The 23,571-nt window shown below is 35.7% G+C and overlaps 2 protein-coding genes across 4 annotated transcripts in view; one reads left to right on the top strand and one right to left on the bottom strand.

The window, feature by feature from the left end:
• Positions 1-20,383, top strand: part of nphp3 (nephronophthisis 3) — a 33,516-nt gene extending 13,133 nt beyond the window's left edge. Inside the window, exons 11-28 of one of the 2 annotated variants that reach the window (XM_067377361.1) lie at positions 2,593-2,696; positions 2,789-2,903; positions 3,755-3,898; positions 4,286-4,383; positions 4,489-4,591; positions 4,672-4,754; positions 7,235-7,373; positions 7,451-7,615; positions 9,093-9,187; positions 9,576-9,698; positions 9,785-9,974; positions 10,055-10,296; positions 12,877-12,952; positions 13,822-13,949; positions 17,039-17,279; positions 17,447-17,572; positions 17,676-17,791; positions 18,336-20,383. In XM_067377361.1, coding sequence (XP_067233462.1) covers positions 2,593-2,696; positions 2,789-2,903; positions 3,755-3,898; positions 4,286-4,383; positions 4,489-4,591; positions 4,672-4,754; positions 7,235-7,373; positions 7,451-7,615; positions 9,093-9,187; positions 9,576-9,698; positions 9,785-9,974; positions 10,055-10,296; positions 12,877-12,952; positions 13,822-13,949; positions 17,039-17,279; positions 17,447-17,572; positions 17,676-17,791; positions 18,336-18,501 — 2,454 coding nt within the window. In that variant the 3' untranslated portion in view covers positions 18,502-20,383. Of the gene's footprint in view, positions 1-2,592; positions 2,697-2,788; positions 2,904-3,754; positions 3,899-4,270; positions 4,384-4,488; positions 4,592-4,671; positions 4,755-7,234; positions 7,374-7,450; positions 7,616-9,092; positions 9,188-9,575; positions 9,699-9,784; positions 9,975-10,054; positions 10,297-12,876; positions 12,953-13,821; positions 13,950-17,038; positions 17,280-17,446; positions 17,573-17,675; positions 17,792-18,335 lie in introns of both variants that reach the window. The other variant, XM_067377360.1, reaches the window with a different exon arrangement.
• A 134-nt stretch (positions 20,384-20,517) lies between these two features.
• Positions 20,518-23,571, bottom strand: part of uba5 (ubiquitin-like modifier activating enzyme 5) — a 12,551-nt gene continuing 9,497 nt past the window's right edge. For both annotated transcript variants that reach the window (XM_067377362.1, XM_067377363.1), the window contains 3 exons: positions 23,495-23,570; positions 23,299-23,405; positions 20,518-21,973 (listed from right to left, as the gene is read on the bottom strand). In XM_067377362.1, coding sequence (XP_067233463.1) covers positions 21,896-21,973; positions 23,299-23,405; positions 23,495-23,570 — 261 coding nt within the window. In that variant the 3' untranslated portion in view covers positions 20,518-21,895. The remainder of the gene's footprint in view (positions 21,974-23,298; positions 23,406-23,494; position 23,571) is intronic.

Below are 23,571 nucleotides of genomic sequence, written 5' to 3'. Positions count from 1 at the left end.
CATCCTCATAATATCATTTAATATAATATAATTTAGGCAATATTGTGATTAAATTCTACCTCAAGGAAACACAATACTTTGATCAAGTTTATGCGATTAAGCTCATAAATCATATTACCATAATTATATTAAAATATGTGGCATATGTTGATTTTAATCACTATAAACAGGCATGCAAACAATCCTTCAATATTGATTCCATTCTGACCAAAGTGTGCATGTGTTTGTGACTTACAAGGATGACGTTGTGTCATGCACAGATTCGTAAACATGGAGGTAAAGAAGACTGTCATGATCATGTCTTGTTCTGTTTAGTTTCATTGTCATGTTCTGTTTAGTTTCTTTGTCATGCTTTTCCCTGTCCCTGAGTTCTAGTTTGTAGTTTGTTTCCATGCTTTCTGATTAGTTCTCATCTGTTCCCTGTTTCTTTAATTACCATCCTCTGCACATTTAAGCCCTTAGTTCCCTCAGTTCATTGTGTGGTGTCGTTAATGGTAAATGTGTTGTTCTAGTTCTCTGTTTTTTTAAAGTCTCTCATTCATTCTGTGTCATGCAGAGGTCGCGTTACACTTTCGCACTGTCCGTCATGCTGATTAGCCTTTTAGCCACAGAGCATATAGCCTCAAACTCATTCAGAATCAAATGTAAACATCCAAATAAATACTATACTCACAGGAATCGATGCATGCATGCAGCATGAATGACGAACATCTTGTAAAGATTCATTTGAGGGATATATTAGCCGTGTGAACTTTGTTTATGCACTGTATAACTGCACTTATAGTCGAGAGCTTGGGAGGACAGGGAGCGAGAGATTTAAAGGGGCCATGCAGCCTGAATCGGTGCATAGTTAATGATGCCCCAAAAAAATTAATAAAAAAAAATCGATGGGGTATTTTGAGCTGAAACTCCACGGACACATTTAGGGGACACCTTAGACTTATATTACATCTTTTGAAAAGACGTTCTACGTCACCTTTAATTTTTAGATAGTCATGATAATAAAACGTTTAATAGTTTCTTTTTGAATGCGATCATCCCTTCCTCTTTACTACTTTACAGAACGAAATAAACATGAATGAACATCAGAAAATATGTTGCAAGATACAGTAGCTTACCAAAATCTGTATCACATCTTAATCAGTTTAATCAGTGTTAGAAACAATATCACATAGGCTACAATATACCTCAGAAAAGCAATTTGTTTGACCATAAATGTGATAGTGAGCAAGAAAAATAACAAAACAAACCATTTAAAACAAAACGAACTGGATTAGAAACTTAATTATGTAAGTATAAGTATAATAACTTTATTATTATAAAATGGACTTAAATTGGGTGCTTGCCTGTGTGTAATCAAACACATTGTTTTCATTTTATTCTGGAGACTGAACTCGCGCTCTGCTGCCACACTGGAGCGCACTCACCACCATCTGGACAGGGGTGGGAATTACAGTTTCAAGTTATATCAGCCTCAGTGTAATCTGTCCAAATGACGGACGGCCTGCAAAAAATATTCCGTCAATGACAGAAAATTTTTGGTTAACGCGACCTCTGGTGTCATGCATCATTTTCAGATTTATACCACATGCTACCTGTGACAGAACACCAAACCCTCAAAACGAGTAAAAGAATAGGGAAGAAGAAAAACTGATATACTTGCAGTCCGCCTGGTTCTCCTCAAGCAGGGAGATTGCTCCCTCGAGGCAGCTTGCGCTTGCCTTAAACAGTGCATAAACAAAGTTTACACTGCTAATATAACCCTCAAAATGGATCTTTACAAAGTGTTTGTCATGCATACTGCATGTATGCGTCAGATTATGTGAGTATTGTATTTATTTGGATGTTTACATTTGATTCTGAATGAATTTGAGGCTGTGATCCGTGCTAATGCTACACTGTTGGAGAGATTTATAAAGAATTAAGTTGTGTTAAGTTAAGTTGTGTATTAAGTTGTGCAGCTCTTGTCTCCGTGAATACAGTAATAAACAATGGTAACTTTAACCACATTTAACAGTACATTAGCAACATGCTAACGAAACATTTAGAAAGAAAATGTACAAATATCACTAAAAATATCATGATATCATGGATCATGTCAGTTATTACCACTCCATCTGCCATTTTTCGCTATTGTCCTTGCTTGCTTACCTAGTCTGATGATTCAGCTGTGCACAGATCCAGACTTTTTGTCTAATGCTTTGAACATGAGCTGGCATATGCAAATATTGGGGGCGTAAACCCCGACTGTTATGTAACAGTCAGTGTTATGTTGAGATTCGCCTGTTCTTCGGAGGTCTTTTAAAAAAATGAGATTTATATAAGAAGGAGGAAACAATGGAGTTTGAGACTCACTGTATGTCATTTCCATGTACTGAACTCTTGTTATTTAACTATGCCAATATAAATAAAATTTTTAATTCTAGGGCACCTTTAATGGAAATAATCAAATTTTTGGTCTATGTGTAAACATAGTTATTGATGAATCACTTTAACTGAGTAGGTCCACAAGAAATCTGAGAATAAATCAGTGGGATTCTGTGGAAATGTGTAAATTTAATGAGTTGAATGCTGTATTGGTTCTTTTCACAGTATGTCGATCGACTCAATGACATGGTAGCCGCCCCTCCGCCCACCCCACCACTGCTGGTGTCTGGTGCACCTGGATCGGGCAAATCTCTTTTGCTGGCTAAATGGTAATTTCATTTTAATTCTAAATATTAGGTATTTTTGAACAATAATTATGTACGTCAATTATCACACAATATACAATGTCATGTCTATGCAGGATAGAGTTACAGCAAAAAAACTCTCCCAATACCCTCATCCTTTATCACTTCACGGGACGTCCGCTCTCTACCAGCACAGATCCTGTGCTCATCATTAAACGCCTCACAGTGAAGGTGAGATGCAAACACATACACTCGCTCTTTCTCTCTCTCTATACAACAGTGACAGTGTCAGTTTCAATTAGATGTACAACTTTAGGTTTTACTATAAAGTGGCTATCCAGTATGTTCATGACCTCGACATACTGAACAGAAGAAATTAACTTGAGAGGATTTCCACGTCAAAGAAGACGGAGCGTCAGAGCTCACCTACCTATTACATATTCGCCACGGTCCAATGGTCTTTGGACCAAACTTTCCCGTTATTTTAACTTTGGTCAGCTGTTTTGGTCTTGAAATGAACACCAAACAAACTTTGTTTTGGCATGAATTTGTTTGAAATGACATCTAGGTCGTTCTTTGATTTTGCTTGAAGTTTATTAAGGCCTGTAGATCTGGACTCCAGGTTTCCCCAACAAGTCACAGTCTACACATTACTTAAGCATTTGAAAGGGAAACAACTTCTGTAGAATCACTAAGTGTAAATGTTTAGCTGAAGGTTTCTTCAGAATCTGATAATGTGGATAAAATTTGATAGATGGGAAGTTGCAAATGACCACAAGATCCATCCAGTCATGTATGGCATTCAGAAGAATAAGCAGAAGATCAGGAAGCGATGAAATATCAAATTAAGCATACCATTAGCCCTGGCACATCATCATAGCACACAGACAGCGGAAGTCTGACATCTAAAAAGGTTAATCAGATATTTTTGGTGGTGGTGGTTTAGTCACTTGTAAAGGGTTTGGTTTTAGCGTAGAGATAAGTGTTACGTAAAGCATTTTATAGGCACGCAATTCAAGCAAAGTTAACTGAACCTAAAACTTTCCTCTGAACCAACTGTTTTCTCTCAATCACCCCTGTAGCTGCTTCAGCATTTCTGGTCTATCTCCGGGCTCTCTATGGACCCTTCTAAGATCCTCGAGGAGTTCCCACGCTGGCTAGAGAGGCTTTCCGCACGTCACCATGGCAATATTATAATTATCATCGACTCCATTGACCAGATACAGGTAACACTTCCTCAAATGACCTTCCTCATGGTTAGCTGTGGTGTTTGTCTGTGCTCATGTTTAGAGATCTCTGCTGCTAAAGAAACACAACTAAACACCCACATGAGTTCTTGGTTATTGATTTGACACTTTGTCACTTATTGCACTTTGTCAAAACAGTTTACATAATGCTAAAATTGCTATCTGTCTTTAGCATTTAAAATAATATATTTTGTTTTTAGTGTTTTATTTTTAATTTATTTAGTGTAGAATTTAAAAAAAATGTTTGTTAGCCATTTATCAGTTGTTGACCATAGCACAGAAATAATTATCAGCATATTGTTATCAGCCCAAATTTTAATATCTAATAATGTTCAGCATTCAGTTTGTTAGCTTTGTATTTCCCAGAATGCCGAGCGGCACATGAAGTGGCTGATTGATCCTCTTCCTGCTAATGTGAGAGTTCTGGTGTCAGTTAATGTGGAGACCTGCCCACAGGCATGGAGGTTTGTGATGCACAAACACATAATAACTAATTTGATTTTAGATATTATTCATGTATACAATAAAATACACAGGTAGACAATAGCTAAACCTACTAAACTATTTAGATTGTGGCCCACACTGCACCTGGACCCACTCAATCCTAGAGAGGTGAAGAGTGTCATCAGTACAGAGTGTGTAAACACTGACCTCAAACTCACCAAAGATCAGGTAAACATCAGTGTCAGTCTGTGTTCATCTGTGTTTATGTATGTGGAGTTTGAGTGTCTGCCTGTATTGCTGTCAAACAGGAAAAAAAGTTGGAGAGACACTGCCGTTCAGCTGCAACATGCAATGCACTTTATATCTCTCTACTGGCCAGACTCATTACACAGTAAGTAGATGTATGTAGTGTATGTAGTGTTTGTAAATCGCTGTCTTAAAATATATTTCCTGTTTATATTTCTGGCTCTGTGTGTGCGCACTTCTCTTTGTCTGTATATAAGTCAGTGAAAAAAAAAACAACTAGTTAATATGAGATCATTATGAGTGAATGTGCAAAATGAAGTTTAAATAATGGTCTATAGGACAATTGGTATTTAGACAGCTGTCATGGGTGTTTTTCAATAGTCAATATTTATAGAGCAAGTTATTTAATTTTGTTTCATTTTCAATATAATTTTTAATGTATAATATTTACAAAGAAATATAATATAATATAATATATAATAAAATATAATATAATATAATATAATATAATATAATATAATATAATATAATATAATATAATATAATATAATATAATATAATATAATATAATATAATATTTATTTTTTTTACCAAAATTCAGTTTTTACCGAATTACTGTTTTGGTTATACCGAATGACATTATTTTTAAACATTGCTAATATCATATATAATATATAATAGGCTGATATCTAGCTAGCTAGCAAAAGAACAATCAAACATTTTATATTTAGTACAAGTTTTTAAAATATTGCAACATTTTCATTGTTTGTAGCGGTTGTTCGGAATGACCTTGTTTCATAAAGGGGGTTAAGTGAGAACTCTGAGTATGTTAACCCTGAAATGAGGGAAACTCTGGGTTTTCCGTTTCAGAATGGGAGGTATGTCAAACCCGAGAAAGCAGGTTAAGTCAAGCCCGTTTCTGAAAGAGAGGTAACTTATACTCAGAGTCAGTTACCATGGTAACTTACTCTGTGAACCTAACCTGGTCGGGAGCAGGTTTTCTTCAGTAAACCCAGAGTTTCTTTCGGTCTCCTCCCCCTTTTTAAAGTGCTAGTGATGTTTAAATAGTTCACTCATTCATTCACGCTGCAAAAATGCTTTTCTTACTGAGTATTTTTTGTCCTATTTCAAGTACAAATATCTAAAAATATTTAAATCTAGACGGATTTTCTATATAAGAAAATTATATAAGATATTTAGTCTTGTTTCCAGATCTAAATTAAGTGCATTTTACTTAAGTAAAATTATCAATATAAATAATAAAAATAATCTTAATGCAAATGGAAAACAAGATTATTCGGAGTGTCTGTTACTAAGTCCAAATTTACATAATGAATAAGTGAATAATGGCTTCGGTGGTGTAGGTAGTAGCGCGTTGGGTGCACAGAACCAACTTGTGACGCGATTGAACGGGTTTGAATTTGCCTTTCACTGAGCTCGCTCTTCTCCCTTTTCCCATCACATCAGAAAGGCATTTATTTTCAATAAAAATGAACTAAAAGTGGAAGTAAATTGCCTAACAATTGCATGTGGGATACCATGAAAATGAATATTAGTTCAATAACTAACCATTCTGCCAGTTTTCACCTTTGATATTATAACAGTGATAAGAATTAAGCTTACATTTACTCAGAAGTATGCAGACTTCATTTTGTCACGTGCTGTTGCCTTGGTGAATCGTAATTGATGATGGCTTTTCATAGTCGTGGTGAATGCGCTTAACTCAGTCAACCTTCCTCAAAGTCGATTGAACTAACTCAATGCAGTTGTTCTGAAACTGAAAACTCAGTTTCCCATTTCATGGTAAGTCAACTCAGAGTTCAAGTTTTAACTCAGAGTTGGTTGAACCTCCGTATTGAAACGGGCCCCCGATGTTTCGGGACATGCGTATGAGTGAGTGAAAACATGAATTTTTCAAATAGTTAAAAGAGAGTTAGTTACTTTGCTTCATGATCATGTGGTCCTTTGCAGGTGTCTGAATGATGTCACATCCTGTCACATCATACTGACTGCATGACTTGATCCAAAATGGTCCCTTTATATTGGTTACTCTGAATGACATAAATTAAATTAATTTTACCGGATATTCTTTCTCATAACAAAGCAATGACTAATTTTAACACCATTTTGCACTATGTTGATATATGATGCTATAAAATCATACCAGAATAAAAAATATAAGCATTTATTACATTTTTAGATATTTTAATCACAAATGAAAAGGCTGAATTGGCCTTTGGATGGTTAAACCAAATGACCTTTTGACACTGCAAAATCTTTAAAATACCTTTATATGTAGCAAAATATAATTAAAACCTTTTGGATTCAATAAAAGAGGACAAAAAAGACCCATAATGTCATTGACCCATATATACAAAATAAAATGATAAAAATGAAAATGATAAAAAACAAATATTGGAGAACAGGAAATGTGCATTATCCAATGACAAGGCTATCGGTAGATTTTGAAATGGACACACTTCTGTTAAGTGACAAGGTAGGCATGATTTTAGATTACAGTAATCTTCATAAAGCCAAATTCCACTCCAATTAATCAGTCTCTCACTAATACACATTTTGTCTCAGTGTATGATAAAAAATAAGGATTTAAATTTAATTTGTCAGCTCCAGATCCTCCTGGACGTTGGACAGGACTCTACAACAGTGTGCGTTGTGTCAAGATACAGTATCACTGTACAGACTGGGCCTGAAGTTATCGCTAGACTCACTCAGAACAGATCAGGAAAAACACATCATGAAACAGGTGACCAGTCCATCTTGAAGCACTTCAGTGCATAATTTACTGTGTACTATTATTAATTTATTCTTCTCCTCATGCAGTTATTATGCCTGGTATGTGCCAGTCACAACGGAATCAGCGAATCAGAGGCTTTGGAGCTGTTCCCAGACCTCAGTTTTCCCGCTCTCACCTCACTGCTCTACAATCTGGAGAGACTTCTCATTGTTACTTATGCCTGTGGCCTCATTCGCTTTCAGCACCCACAGGTGTGTATGTCTCTGACTCTGACCTAACTGTACTTGTTTTAGCTATATTTGGCAAAACGCCATTTAAGGTTTCTGACGATGAAACTAAATATGGTACTGTGATATTTCTTGGGTAAAGATCTGACTTTCACATCTCATTGACAGAGAAATAACTAAAACAGAAGTAAAATCAAGCATAGTGTTAGTTCTGGCAGGTCACGTCAGTGAAGCTTGCATCAGCTAACTCTCAACTGATCCACATCTACCTATAGGAATACAACACCTATCACAGTATCCCTATATACAAGGTCCATTCCGTATTATCAGCAGCTTTATCGCATTGTTCAGGAGCTAATTACCCTCCTCCATCCCCAGCTCCTCCTCTCGTCCAGTCAGAACTTGTCCTTTTTATATCCCTTTTTGACTCACTTTTCTTGAATTATGTTGTTACATTAAATTATTGTCATTAAAGGGTTAGTTTACCCAAAACTGAAAATTCAGTCATTTATTACACACCCTTGTGTCATTCCACACCGTAAGACCTTTGTTCATCTTCGGAACACAAATTAAAATATTTTTGATAAAATCCGATGGCTCAGTGAGGCCTGCATTGACAGCAAGATAATTAACACCTTCAGATGATGCCCAGAAAGCTACTGAAGACATATTTAAAACAGTTCATCTGACTACAGTGGTTCAACCTTAATGTTATGAAGCGATGAGAATACTATTTCTATAATATATATATATATATATATATATATATATATATATATATATATATATAATAATAATATATATATATAATATATATATATAATATCTAGTGATGGGCTATTTCAAAACACTACTTCATGAAGCTTCGAAGCTTTACAAATCTTTTGTTTCGAATCAGTGGTTTGGAGCTTGTATCAAACTGCCAAATTTACGTGATTTCAGTAAACAAGGCTTCATTACGTCATAAGTATTTCGAAATTTCAATGGTTCACCACTGGGGATGTGACTTTGCCACAAAAAGTATTCTCGTCGCTTCATAACATTAAGGTTGAACCACTGTAGTCACATGAACTGTTTTAAATATATCTTTAGTAGCTTTCTGGCCATCTGAAAATGTTAATTATCTTGCTGTCAATGAAGGCCTCACTAAGCCATCGGATTTTATCAAAAATATCACAATTTGCGTTGTGAAAATAAACGAAAGGTCATACAGGTGTGGAACGACATGAGGGTGAGTAATTAATGATAGAAATGTAATTTTTGGGAGAACTAACCCTTTAAGAACATTAATGATATCTACATACCTTTTGTTGGTTCTGTTCTGTTTACCCTAACGGGGGCTTAACGTCGCTCTCGCTGCTCTGCAGGCAGTGAGTTCTTACAAAACAGAATCATACTGCCAATCCAAACTGTATGCTAATTGTCAATCATCTTTGATGAAAGTGGTCCTGACAGAATTAAAGTGAAACTGGTTTGTGCTGATGTTTGTGTAACCGTACAGGCATGTGAAGCAGTCAACCAAGAGTTTTTAGAAGGGGGCAAATGCTGTGGATCCTACAGAGAGAAAATCATCCAGTTCTTTAGTCAACAGCTGGAGTAAGAACATCTTTTTATGTGTATTGCAGGGTTGTGTTTTTTCTGTTTTTTCTCAGAGCGGCTTGGTTCATAATATTATTATACTGTAAAATAAAAGTGTATATAATAATAATAATAATAATAATTACAGTACAATAGTATTGCAGTAGTAATATATTTTTATAATGTAAATAATCATAAACTACAAACATTTATTTCTATTATTATTATTATTGTTGTTGTTGTTGATATTGATATTGTCATTGGTATTGTATTTAGTCATATTGACTGATTTTTTTTTCTTCTGTCCTAAGCTATTCACATGCCTGATATTGTCTAAGAACAAAGCATTTATCTACAAATAGCTGCCATGCTGGATTATTTTGTTGAATAATTTTTGATGGTTCAGGCAAGACAGAGTGACATGGAGGGTGGCTGATGAGTTGCCATGGTTACTGCAGCAGCAGGAAGATCGAAGTAAACTCCAGATGAGTCTGCTTAACCTGTTTGTGTCCCAAAACCTCTACAAGAGGTACGTTCTCGTGTTCTTGCTCTATATATTCTTCTGTACATTTGTGAATGTGTCTAAAATAAAGTCTATCTGATGTGTGTTCTTAGGGGTCATTTCTCAGAGTTGCTGGCGTACTGGCAGTTTGTTGGTAAGGATAAGTGCTCGATGGCGACCGAGTATTTCGACTCACTTAAGGAGTTTGAGAAGAGCTGTGAGAGTGAGCAGAGCATGAGCCGACTTGCTAACCTGTACGAGACGCTGGGCCGCTTCCTCAAAGACCTGGGACTGCTCAGCCAGGTGATGCAGAAAAAAAGACTGATGATCATCTGTATTTCATTTTAAAGCATGTATAAATTATGTGAATGTGTTGTTTCAAGGCGGTGGCCCCCTTGCAGCGCTCCTTAGAGATCCGTGAGACGGCTCTGGACCCGGACCACCCAAGTGTGGCTCAGTCCCTGCACCAGCTGGCAGGGGTTTACGTTCATTGGAGAAAATTTGGAAACGCAGAGCAGTTGTACAAACAAGCTATGGAGATTTGTGAAAACGCTTACGGACCTGAGCACAGCACCGTCGCTAGAGAACTAGACTCACTTTCGCTCCTCTACCAGAAACAAAACAAGTACAGAACATTTTTCCTAAAGGTGCAGTAAGTGATTTCTGAGAATCATCATTGTTGATATTTGAAATCAACTCAAACAAATACACCTCTGTGTTTCATTGCTCCACTCCCAAAAAACTCCACAAACACACAATGCAAGCATAGATGTCTCTTTATCGTTTGCAAAAACTAAAGCGAAGATGAAAAAACGACAAGGAAGAACAAAAAAAATTAACATGCAGTACACAAGAGTAAATACAAGCAAGAGTTTGTTGTTAGTTTCCAGCAGCTTACACTCAAAACCAGTGTTAAGAAACAACGCAACCTCGATGTTGGCTTAGGTCTGTCCAGCTCTGGAAAGCTTTTCTAATATTAACATGGTTCCTAAAGTTCGTCTGTTCATAACCCTTCTTTTTCCAGTGATATTCCTCTGACCTTTTCTAATGTCTCTAAGGCATCTCTCTTTCTACAGTCGTTCTTTAAAGGGGTCATGTACTGCCTTGTTTTATAATGTTTCCTGGGGCGCACTTATAATGTTAGTATGTTTTTTACATCAAAAATTGTCATAAATTAGAAATAAAAGGCATTTTTCCTACCCTAATTTGCAGTGAGACTTCAGTGTAAACGCCCACTGCTGTGATTGGCTAACATTTTTGCATATGAAATAACTAATATTACTCTCTTGACAACTCACGTTTTTACTATTACAGCTCTAAAGGTTAACTAATCATGAAGTGTTGATTATAGCATTACATTTAGATTTATGGCATTATGTTTGGATCATGGCATGATGAACATTGTAGCCGATCACAGACATGTTGAGTGCATGAAAGCAGTGATCTCGTAATTGCAACTTAATTCTGCACACAAACAAATACTTTCATCATAACTAACAGGGCAAATGCAATGTAACTGAGAGATATAATAAAACGAACTGAGTTTCGGCGCGAGTCCAGAACGCAGTCTCTAATAACCTTGTGCTGTTTGATTGACAGCTATAGTGATTGTAAAGGCAGCGTTCTTTGATTGCTTTCTATATAGAATTTAATCACAGTTTAAATCACAGATTATTTTCATCATACTAAGAGAAACAACCTGAAGTTGTACATGAATCATTACATATCAGATCAGGCATTGAAATTCACACAGTTACTTACATGTTGTTGAATTGCTGTCGAGTCATATTGTAAAAGTCTGTTTGCAAAGCCTGCGCCGAAATGCGATTTGATTTTTCCAAAGAATCCACATTGAAATATACCGAATACAAATAAATAATGCTTAACTGAGACATAGACATTGCTGAAAATAAATAACCATATTCCTTGCATTAGGGTCCTTTGAAAGGTAATGTTATTTTTAGTCCAGTACCACTTTTCTCTCCTCACTAACATGCTAGTGGGCGGGGCTAACGTCGCAATGACATAGGCATCGATTTCTTCTGTGGAGGTGACGTTTCACATACTATGACATAGATAGGCACATTCCGGCACAAGTTGTGTGCTGGGCCTGGTGTCAATAAAAGCTTTTATTGGAGTAACAAGGAAACTTTCAGTTCTGAAACTTACAGGATATTCTTATAGTATAATGACCTCTTATATATCAAAAGCTCAAGGTAAACTTGATTTCTTAACTTATGACCCCTTTAAATCTCCCTCTTGCTCAGTCTCTCTCCTCCCTCATCATGAGCGTAAATTCCCCCTACTGCTGATTGGCTACAAGTGTGTTGTGGTGCTCGGTCCGATCTAATCACTTAGAAATCACTTACTGCACCTTTAATTTCATACTCCAGTATGCAGATATGCAGATTTTGTTCCAAAATCTAGTGAGCTGCCTCTCAGTCTATGTAGGGAACTACTTCTGAGACAGAACCCTAACCCTAACCGAAATGGAATAAATGACTAAACTGAAACCCTCTACATACAGCAAATCAGTTCAAGAACCATGGAAACCTAGTAAATGTGGAAATAACAGGACATTTTTTAATTGTGATTTACAGGCCTGGAAATCTTAAAAATATTGAATATAAATTGTTCTAGTAAACCTCAGCTGTCAAATATTTCACAAACTAGAAATTGTTCTTTGTATATTATATATTTATAAATAGAGAAATTATACAAAATGAAAATTATTTGGCCAAAAGTTACTAAGCTAACAATTTAGTCAAATAAGCACAAGAAATACATGAAATATTTCATTTTTAAATATATAGAACTGTATTTTATTTGTAGTTCTCTACTGAAAGATTTGGGGTCAAGAATTTTTAAGAATTTACTGAAAGTTTCTCTTATGCTCACCAAGGGCAAAAACATGGTAAAACGGCAATAATGTGAAGTATTAATTTTTTTACAGATTTTTATTGGAATATATTTTAAAATGGAATTTATTCAAATGACAAAGCATCATTACTTTAGTCTTTAGTTTCACATGATCCTTCTGAAATCATACTTTCTGACACCCTTTTACAAAAAGTAGGCAGCTCTCTATGGTTTGGAACATATCCCTTTAGACCCTTATTCATGAATTAGTAAAATATAGAGTACAATACATTATATTAACATCATATACATTACACAAAATATATTCTGTTTTAATTTTAACTAGATATGAGCAGGCTGAGAAGTTGAGAAAGAGATCAGTCAAGATCAGACAGAAAACAGCACGACAGAAGGGCCACATGGTGAGTAAGACCAAATAGTAACTTTTAGGCACATTAGTGTCTCATTCGTGGGTGTTGGAACCATTGTATGTGGATGGGACAAGACCTACCCACTTTTTAAGAACAGTGATATTGGATCCACTCACTTTTACCATCTCAAAGCCGCATTTACACTGCATGGTTCAAGTGACCCAATTCCAGCTCGTGCACAGACGAGTGCTTCAAACTACTGCTAACTGTTGTGGAGACTATTCGTTTTGGTGAAATCACAAAATAAAATGCACACAAACATGTCCCTGCTTTTGATATGCAATCACATTTGGTTTTAATGAGGAAAACAAATATACAAGGACAGATTAGAACCCAAAACCTCTGACATGCTTGGCAAAACTTCTACCACCAGACCATTAGAACACATGTGGATATGTGTACTTATCGGTACTAATTAATGATTTTGACGTCAAGATGAAACTATCGCATTAAAAATGTTTCTATGCGTTCTGTCACTAAATTAATCGCATTGAGTTCATATTCTGCTTTTCTATACATAGTATGCTTGATTAATAAATTGTGTGCAGAGTTTAATCTTTTAATATTACTGTCTTAATGCATTGTCACGTTAAGTGTTTTTCAAGTTAGGCTGTGTAACTTCAGTGTAAATGCAGATATCGGATATATGGGTCACTTTTAAAAGAAGATGTAATTGTTTAATTAAAAGGCACTGGAATATACAGGAAATGGAAATCAACTCCAGTACAAATTTTCTGGGGGAGGACCCACCCACACGTTTTTGCTTCCCAATGGTCTCATTGGTCTCATTCAACCTAGTGTGAGTTCAGAGAAGTGAAAAACAGTTGTTCTCATATTGTATTTGTGTGTGTTCTCTCTAGTTTGGTTTCGCACTATTGAAGAGACGGGCACTGCAGCTAGAGGAACTGACTCTTGGCAAAGACTCGGCAGATTGTGCCAAGACTCTAAATGAGCTTGGAGTGCTTTATTACCTTCAGAACAACCTGGAGTGAGTAAATCATAATCTCATACAGGCTAGTACACATGAAAAAGGACACAGGATTCCCAGACATCTTGGAAAACCTGGAATTTTGCAATTTTTCCAGTCATGGAAAATTAGAAAAATATCTAAATGCCCATTAAAATAACTATTTGTCTTGGAAAATATTTTAGTGTAATACAATTATTATTTTTTTTAACACTTCGTTTTCATGATACCAAAATTTCAGTAGCCATTACAAATACCAGTGAAATGCATCTATTCTCATGACAAATTGCTTTAATTTCACATCATAAAATGTTTGAGCATTTTATATGAATTGTTAGTGAATATTTTTGACAGTAAGTGAACTGTCACAAGTTTTTATTTATGCATTAGGATTCTTTTTTGGATTGCCCCCTGTTTTTCCAGCATTTGTAGGTCTGTACACCATATGATAATGTCTATATCTTCTGTTTCTGATTGTGTCATCAATGCATGGGAAAAAAGAGTGATGCCAACTCGGATTACTGAGCAGCTCGAAACTACAGTATTTGCATATCTTGCTCCCCATAACGGTGACTAATTGAAGTCTTGCCAAGAAACTGCTTTGTTTTCATTGATGGGTTCAGTCTGGCTTCTTTTTTATGACAGGATGTGGCATGTTGCAGCTGCATTCTTTGTTCTTTGCTAGATTCTTAATGGTCTAATGGGAAGAATGTTGCATGCAAGTCTTGTACGGTCACATCTGGGTGTAGATTGCTCAAAAATAATGACCTCAGTGCATCAGAGTTGCTCTCTTTTTCTTTAGGTTAGCCTTTGCTGTCACAGACCTCTCTCCACTAGACAACTTCCCCAAAGTTTCAGATGGCAACAAACATAGCAAACCTGTCACTGGAACCTTGCTAGGACATTAATAGTCATGTGTTGGGCCCATGTGATGCGCATTGGTTTGCCCATGAGCTTTTTGCATCACGGCAGTGTTCAAAGGTCACAAAACCATACCCCTTTCTGATCATTTCACAGAATCATCACAGTATGGCAAACCATTCTCTGAGTATAAATATAATAAATAATGCCACTTTGAATGAATGATCACTTAAAGGGATAGTTCACCCAAAAATTAAAATATGTTTATCTGCTTACCCCTAGCGACTTTAGGTGACTTTGTTTCTTCAATAGAACACAAATGATGAATTTTTTTAACTCCAACCGTTGCAGTCTGTCAGTCTTATAATGCATGGCAATGGGAATTCCATCTATAATAGTCAAAAAACACGCACAAGACAAATCCAAAATAAACCCTGCAGCTCGTGACGACACATTGATGTCCTAAGACACGAAACGATTGGTTTGTGTGTGAAACTGAACAGAATTTATATAATTTTTTACCTCTAATAAACCACTGTGGTTGGAGTTAAAAATCATTATTTGTGTTCTACTGAAGAAACAAAGTCACCTACATCTTGGATGCGCTGGGGGTAAGCAGATAAACATCGAATTGTCATTTGTGGGTGAACTATCCCTTTAATTCAATGTTTGGTGAAGAGATAATATCATCAAATAAGTGCTAACATTTTAAGTATTGTGCTTGTTGGGCACCTAAAATGTGCCTTGAAAGCAGTGTCAATCATTTCTGAAATATGCATGTAATATTATAATACAATGATAATATTTGGCAGTTTTGAATGTTAATCCAAAGTTGGCATCATCTGGAGTCTTCACAAAAAGACTAATATTTACAACACTCAAATATGGAGTGCCTCAAGGGTCTGTTATAGGCCCCCTGCTGTTTTCATTATGCTGTCCCTTGGAAATAATTAGTTTTTTTTATTTTATTGTAAATATTTTATTTGAATGTAAATAATAGAGGAAAAGTCATATCTAAACCATATCTATCATGACTTGGACCAGTAAGTAACCACATAGCAACCATCTAGAACACCCTAGTAACCACAAGACAGATGATCAATGAATGATCACTCAATTCAATCTCTGGTGAAGAGATAATAATTTAATATATCAAGTAGATCAGAAAGACCAAAAAGATAAGCACTTAAATTTTAAGTTTTGTACTTGTTGGGCACCTAAAATTTGCTTTGAAATGAGTGGAAACATTGAAAGGAGTGTCAATTATCTCTGAAAAGGCTTAAAGGGTTAGTTCACCCAAAAATGAAAATGATGTCATTAACGACTCGCCCTCATGTCGTTCCAAACCCGCAAGACCTTCGTTCATCTTCGGAACACAGTTTAAGATATTTTAGATTTAGTCCGAGAGCTTTCTGTCCCTCCATTGTAATGTATGTACGGTATACTGTCCATGTCCAGCAAGGTAATAAAAACATCATCAAAGTAGTCCATGTGACATCAGTGGGTTAGTTAGAAGTTTTTGAAGCATCAAATACATTTTGGTCCAAAAATAACAAAAACTACAACTTTATTCAGCATTGTATTCTCTTCCGGAATCCTTTCCATTGAATTGATTCCATTGAATCCTTTCATCTGTCGGCGTTGGTAATGCACTTTTACGTCTTTGTTTTTGGCGATTAGGACATCCGCGACATGCACACTTATGCACCATTTTAAAAAATATAGCAATACCAAAATACAAACAATGTAGAAAAGCTTGAATACAGCATGTGTCTCCCTCAGACTGTAAACGAAGCTCGGGCGCACCAGATAACACGTCAGCAGCGTCACTGCGGAGTCGTGAACCCGGATTGACAACAGACCCGGAAGAGAATACAATGCTGAATTTTTGGACCAAAATGTATTTTCGATGCTTCAAAAACTTCTAACTATTTTGATGTTTTTATTAACTTTCTGGACATGGACAGTATACCGTACATACGTTTACAATGGAGGGACAGAAAGCTCTCAGACTAAATCTAAAATATGTTAAACTTTGTTCCGAAGATGAACGGAGGTCTTACAGGTTTGGAACGACATGAGGGTGAGTCATTAATGACATAATTTTCATTTTTGGGTGAACTAACCCTTTAAATGAGTTTATAAATTGTTCTTATTTTTCCAGTATTTTAGTAGTTTATTCATAATATGCACTTCCCATTTACAGTCATACAATAGGCATTTTAACATGCTGTTTTTTTATAACCCAGTGCCGCAAAGATGTTCTTGACCCGATCCCTGGAGATGCGTCAGCGCGTACTGGGGCCAGATCACCCCGACTGTGCTCAGTCTCTGAACAACCTGGCCTCGCTCCACAGTGAAAGAAAAGAGTATGAGAATGCAGAGGAGCTGTACGAAAAAGCACTAGACATCCGCAAACGGGCTCTCGCACCAGATCACCCTTCGCTTGCCTATACACTCAAACACTTGGCCATGCTCTACAAACGCAGGGTGAGAAACCACAGGAAAGACTCACAAAACACCAGCTCTGCATTACATGTGGGAGTAAAGGGCCGATTATACATAGATTAATTTTGCAATGTTTTTCATTTTAAAATTGTTAATGAATTTCTGACCCTTTTTAATTGTGTGTGTGTGTGTGTGTGTGTGTGTTCCAGGGGAAGCTGGAAAAGGCAGTTCCTCTATATGAACTAGCTCTTGAGATAAGAGAGAAAAGCTTCGGGCCCAAACACCCCAGTGTTGCTACTGCTTTGGTTAACCTCGCAGTGCTCTATTGCCAACTGGTGAGAAACATCTCAGATTTCGGCCAGTGGTTGAATTGTAAAACTATCCAGTACACTTTGTTATTTGATGATGTGACTCATGGGATGTGTGGTTGTGTTGCAGAAGCAGCACAGTGATGCACTGCCTTTGTATGAGCGCGCTCTAAAGGTATATGAGGACAGTCTTGGCCGACTACACCCTCGTGTCGGAGAGACTCTGAAAAATTTGGCTGTACTCAGGTTAGCCATATTTTATTAGCTAAGCTGTGCCAATTAGAATTAGATAAAATTCATGGCACATTCATTTTAATTCAATTAAATTTGAGTTTTTGTATAGTGCTTTTCACAATGCATATACATAGTTTCAAAGCAGCTTTACAGACAATGCTTGTTTCAATGTTATCAGACGGATGAGTGTTTCAAAGTAATGTCGATATGGTACAGCTATAATATAATACATGTAATATTATAATGTGAGGACAATATTTGACAGTTTTAAATGTTGATCCAAAGTAGGCATCATCTGGAGTCTTCACAAAAAGACTAATATTTACAGCACTCATAATATATGGAGGGTCTGTATTAGGCCCCCTGCTGTTTATTATGTTGTCCCTTGGAAATATTTACCTTTTTAATTTATAGTAAATGTTATATTTTAATGTAAATAATAAAGGAAAAATCATATCTAAATCATATCTATCATGACTTGCACCAGTAAGTTACCACATAGCATCCAGCCAGAGCACTCTAGTAACTGCACGATGGCAACCACTCTCTTTTTCAGCTATGAAGAGGGAGATTTCGAGAAGGCTGCTGAACTGTACAAGCGAGCAATGGAAATAAAGGAGGCAGAGCCGTCTCTGGTGTGTGGTAAAGCGCCGTCACATCACTCATCTAGTGGCGACACCTTTAGCCTGCGAAGCCCTGCCCTTCCTCACAACTCTAGGTGACACTTGACCGGACCCCTCAACACTTAATTAAGGTGTATTCTGACCTCTATTAATGAATCCACATCAGCCACGCTTATGTTCAGGCCTGTGCTTGAATGCCTCAAGCATATGAAGTCTACATGGAACTATCAAATATGCACTGGGATCCAACTCGGTTCTCATTCCTACTGTAATTTACAGTATAAATCAGTCTTCACGTGAGAATGAGTTTCGCTCACTGCCACTGGGTTTATAAAAGGTACTCTCTCTCTCACTCTCTCTCAAAAAGGAAAACCTGAGAAAGTAAGCATTTTATACCTGTGATTTTCAAAGACTGTTGTAACAAATAACTCTAGCGCATCAGCATACCAGTGACATTTCAAGTGCACTGCTGTTACACTATGAGGTGTTGTAAAGTAGTTTAGTGAAATCGTCATGAACCGAATAGTGGGTTGTTGTTTTTTTTAATACTGCCTCAGAGTAAAAACTACGGAAGAGGATTAGGGCCAAGCAATAATAAAAAAAATAAAACCATCTCGAAATTAAAGTTGTTAAATTTTGAAAAAAAAAAACTTGTTAAATTTCGAGAAAAAAGTTGAGATTAAATGAGAATAAACTTGTTAAATTACGAGAAAAAAACTTGTTAAATTTCGCTAAAAAAGTCGATAAAATGTTGAGAATAAACGCGTTGAATTACGAGGAAAAAACTCGTTAAATTTCGAGAAAAAAGTCTAGATAAACTGTTGAGAATAAAGTCATTAAATTACGAGGAAAAAGTCTTGATGGTTTTATCTTTTTATTATTGCTTGGCCCTAATCCTCTTCTGTAAAAAAATGAAGGGTAACTGTGTTGAATTTTAAAATAAAAACATTTAGGAGATATAGTCAAGTGAGACGTTAAGTCGTAATTACGAGACGGGAAGTCACAAATGCACAAAAATATTGTCGCAATAATGAAAAATGAAGCCGCAGCTACAAAATGTAAGAAACAGTAGCGCAATTCCAAGATTTCTTCTCTCAGACAGCAACAGCCTCCATAGTTATTGTTTGTGCAATGCAAAAAATATTATTTACATATTCTCACTATATATGCTTGATATGCAATTTATTATTTCAATTATCACTGACTATAATAAATGAAAAACTTGACTATAAATAAGTCCAGTAACTGGGTTAAAGTTCAAACATTGGCTGAAGAAGTACATTTACCTTTGTATTTTAAGAATCATGTCTCTTCCAAAGCACTTTTCACTTGCATAGTACAACCATGCTGGAAACAAATATAGTCACATCATATGGCATGTGAAGTGAGATGCCAAAAAGCTAATAAGTTAATCTAAACACATTGTGTCTGTCACCGCTGACTTCAGCATATGCACATTAACCTGGCCATACCTTTGTGCAGCAGTTTCTTGTTTACAGATTCAGGCGACACTAAAGTTAAGCATGATGGAAGTTTCAGTCTCAACCTCCTTCCTCTGGCTTATTACCTGCTTCCTGCAGGGAAAGGTTTCACCTTCACCTTAATAATTTAGAACAGTTGTAAAGTGCAAAGCATATTTCACAGCATTACAAAAGGACAACTGTCATACATAGCCGTACCAAACACTATAACATGAGATTATCTATTAGGTAATCAAAATGATCTGATTTTATTATATTTAATATTTGTTTATTGTAAAGGTCTCACATATTTTAGTAAGGGACTTGATTCAGCGCCACAAAGCACAGCATGTGCAATAAAGTTTTCTTGTAATGCATAATGACAGTGTTAGTATATATGGTTTAATTTATACAATGACTGTTCAACTGAAAAGTGCATCTATATCCATATGACCTATATATTACGGAAGAGGATTAGGGCCAAGCAATAATAAAAAAATAAAACCATCTCGAGATTAAACTTGTTAAATTTCGAGAAAAAAGTCGAGATAAAATGTTGAGAATAAACTCATTAAATTATGAGAAAAAAAGTCATTAAATTATGAGAACAAATTCGTAAAATTATGAGAAAAATTTCGTAAAATTTCGAGAAAAAAGTCGAGAAAATGTTGAGAATAACCTCATTATGAGAAAAATTAAATTACGAATTTCTCATAATTTAACGACTTTTTTCCTCATAATTTAACGAATTTGTTCTTGTAATTTAACAACTTTTTTCTTGTAATTTAATGACTTTATTCTCAACATTTTATCGACTTTTCTCGAAATTTAACTAGTTTTTTCTCGAAATTTAACAACTTTAATCTCGAGATGGTTTTATTTTTTTATTATTGCTTGGCCCTAATCCTCTTCCGTAATTTATTGATATTTAGAAATTGTACTTTTTTTTTTTTACTTTGCAGATTGTCTCTCATGTGAAATACCTTGCTATAAAATCGCATGTGCCAAGTTTTGTTGGCCACCTGTTTACATAGGAGGGATATATGTATGAATGAGTATAAAAGACTGTATGGATTGCAAAATGGTAGAAATGCCAAACTCCTTTTTTTTAGTGTCTGCAAATACTTAAAATGCAAATATTTAAACACTACTTGTACTTGGAAATCCTTGAATCATTCTACTAATGTGCCTCATTTTGTAGCAAAATCTTGTAACTGTTGGGGACACACTAATTATCGAATAACTGACTTTAATCTTCCACTATGGCTTGTATTACATTATATTGTATTAGAAGATTTGTGTCAGTGCTTAGGTGTTTTATTTTTTGTTAACTTCACTGCCAAAAGAGGTGTATTTTATACCCAAATTCTTCTAATGCACATGATCCATGCACAAAAGAACATTGTGTATTATACCAATAAATGCAAAATTGAGTGAAAATAACAGTTGGAAGAGTTGAATTCAGTGGAAAACAGATTTTACAATCCTTGCTAAGGTTCCTTTATATTTATCTGCAAGTTGAAATGCAGGAAAAGCAGAATGGAATGTAACAATACATTTATTTTTTGCATTATTTCAATGTCATACTATTCAGTACAGTAGTCAGAATCAGGCCGATGATAAATTGTCTGAAAATATGTGTGATGTTCTTTCTAAGCACAAAGGGTCTCTACAAGCACAAGTATTAGAAATGACATTATATTTAGATTTGTGGTTGAAGTAACATCCTTTTCCTCCACAGCTGTTAGAACTCATTTAAATGGCTGTTAATATGTTTATCACCAGCTGCCAACTCTGAAACCTCAACACTGCAAAAATTAAAGATTAACAATGGTAATTGAGTATTAAGACTTTCAGTCAGAGTAAACCTGTAAACATTGAGTGTTACAGGTTGTTTTGCACAAACAATAAAAAACTAAATCCAACTGATTTAGTATGAGACCTAAGATGTTTACAAGTATAAAATAATAATGAGTTTGTTTTCAGTGTCTGTGGGAGAGTTCAAGGATGCCCGTTTCATCTTGCTTGTCTCCTTACATATTTTTCATCTGAGCCATCAGTTCCTCTAAACTCTGGTCTGTTTCTTCCACTGTCTCCCCTGATTCTCCATCCTGGCAAAGAGAAAGAAGACTGATGCTCACCAAGGCTTATTTATTTTGAACTCTTCTCCACTTGAATATAATTTAAAATATATTTATTCCTGTGATGCAAAGCTGAAGTTTTTAGCAGTCATCACTCCAGTCGTCAGTGTCACATGATCCATCAGAAATCATTCTATTATGCTGATTTGCTGCTCAAAAAACATTTCTTATTATCAATGTTGAAAACAGTTGTGCTGCTTCATATTTTTGTGGAAACCATGAATAGAAGTTCAAAAGAACAGCATTTATTTGAAATAGAAATCTTTTGTAAACGTTCTAAATGTCTTTACTGTCAATTTGGATCAATTTAAAGGAGACCAAGAATGCTTTTTCACAAGATGTAATATAAGTCTAAGGTGTCTCCTGAATGTGTTTGTGAAGTTTCAGCTCAAAATACCCCATAGATTTTTTTAAATAAATTTTTTTAACTGCCTATTTTGGGGCATCATTAACTATACACTGATTTTGGCAGCACGCCGCCCCTTTAATTCGCCTGCTCCCTGCCACACGAGCTCTCGACTATATTACAGTGCATTTACAAGAAGTTCGTCATGCATACTGCATTCATGTAGTATTTATTTTGAGGTTTACGTTTGATTCTGTATGAGTTTGAGGCTATGCTCTGTGGCTAACGGCTAATACTACACTGTTAGAGAGATTGATAAAGAATTACGTTGTGTTTATGCATTATACAGACTGCACATGTTTAAAAATGAAAATAGCGATGGCTCTTGTCTCCGTGAATACAGTAAGAAACGATGGTAACTTTAACCACATTTAACAGTACATTAGCAACATGCTAATGAAACATTTAGAAAGACAATTTACAAATATCACTAAAAACATCATGCTATCATGGATCATGTCAGTTATTATTGCTTCATCTGCCATTTTTCGGTGTTATGTTGAGATTCGCGTGTTTTCCGGAAGTCTTTTAAACAAATGAGATTTACATAAGAAGGGGGAAACAATAGAGTTTGAAACTCAATGTATGTCTTTTCCATGTACTGAACTCTTGTTATTCAACTATGCCGAGGTCAATTAAATTTTTGATTCTAGGGCACCTGAATCCTTGCTGAATAAAAGTATTCATTTTTTACATTTTTTAAACATTAGTATTATTGTTTGTTAGGTAATTGCATTTTATGTTCTCATAGGATATTTGAGGCATTATTGATCTGGCCTAAAACATTATTTGCATTTACTTAAATTTTACTAGGCTTTTTTTATTTTATTTTATTAAGGAAAACATAATGAAAAACCAAAGTGTTGTGTTATATTTCAGTGGTTCGTACTTTCTTAGGTATGGTGTAGGCTACATTAATGCCCTCTGGTAGATCTGGTACCGGTCCTGATGCATCCTGTAGCTCCGCCTCTGACACCTCTGATACCAGCTCAATGCCTGTCAGAAAACAGAATCACATTCAGGCTTACTTGGATTTCTGTTTTATGAGTGAGTAATCTGTTGTGTTTTGCATGTGGGATGCCAACCCCATTCATTGTCTTCATGCACAACTACTTCTTCTTCCTCAACCACTTCCTGCTTTGGATGTTCTGCTTCTTTTTTC

The sequence above is a fragment of the Chanodichthys erythropterus genome, chromosome 23 (assembly GCF_024489055.1).
Source record: "Chanodichthys erythropterus isolate Z2021 chromosome 23, ASM2448905v1, whole genome shotgun sequence".
In the NCBI taxonomy this organism is placed as follows: domain Eukaryota; kingdom Metazoa; phylum Chordata; class Actinopteri; order Cypriniformes; family Xenocyprididae; genus Chanodichthys; species Chanodichthys erythropterus.
Note: the sequence above shows the minus strand (reverse complement) of the source record. Positions and strands in the feature narration are given on the sequence as shown.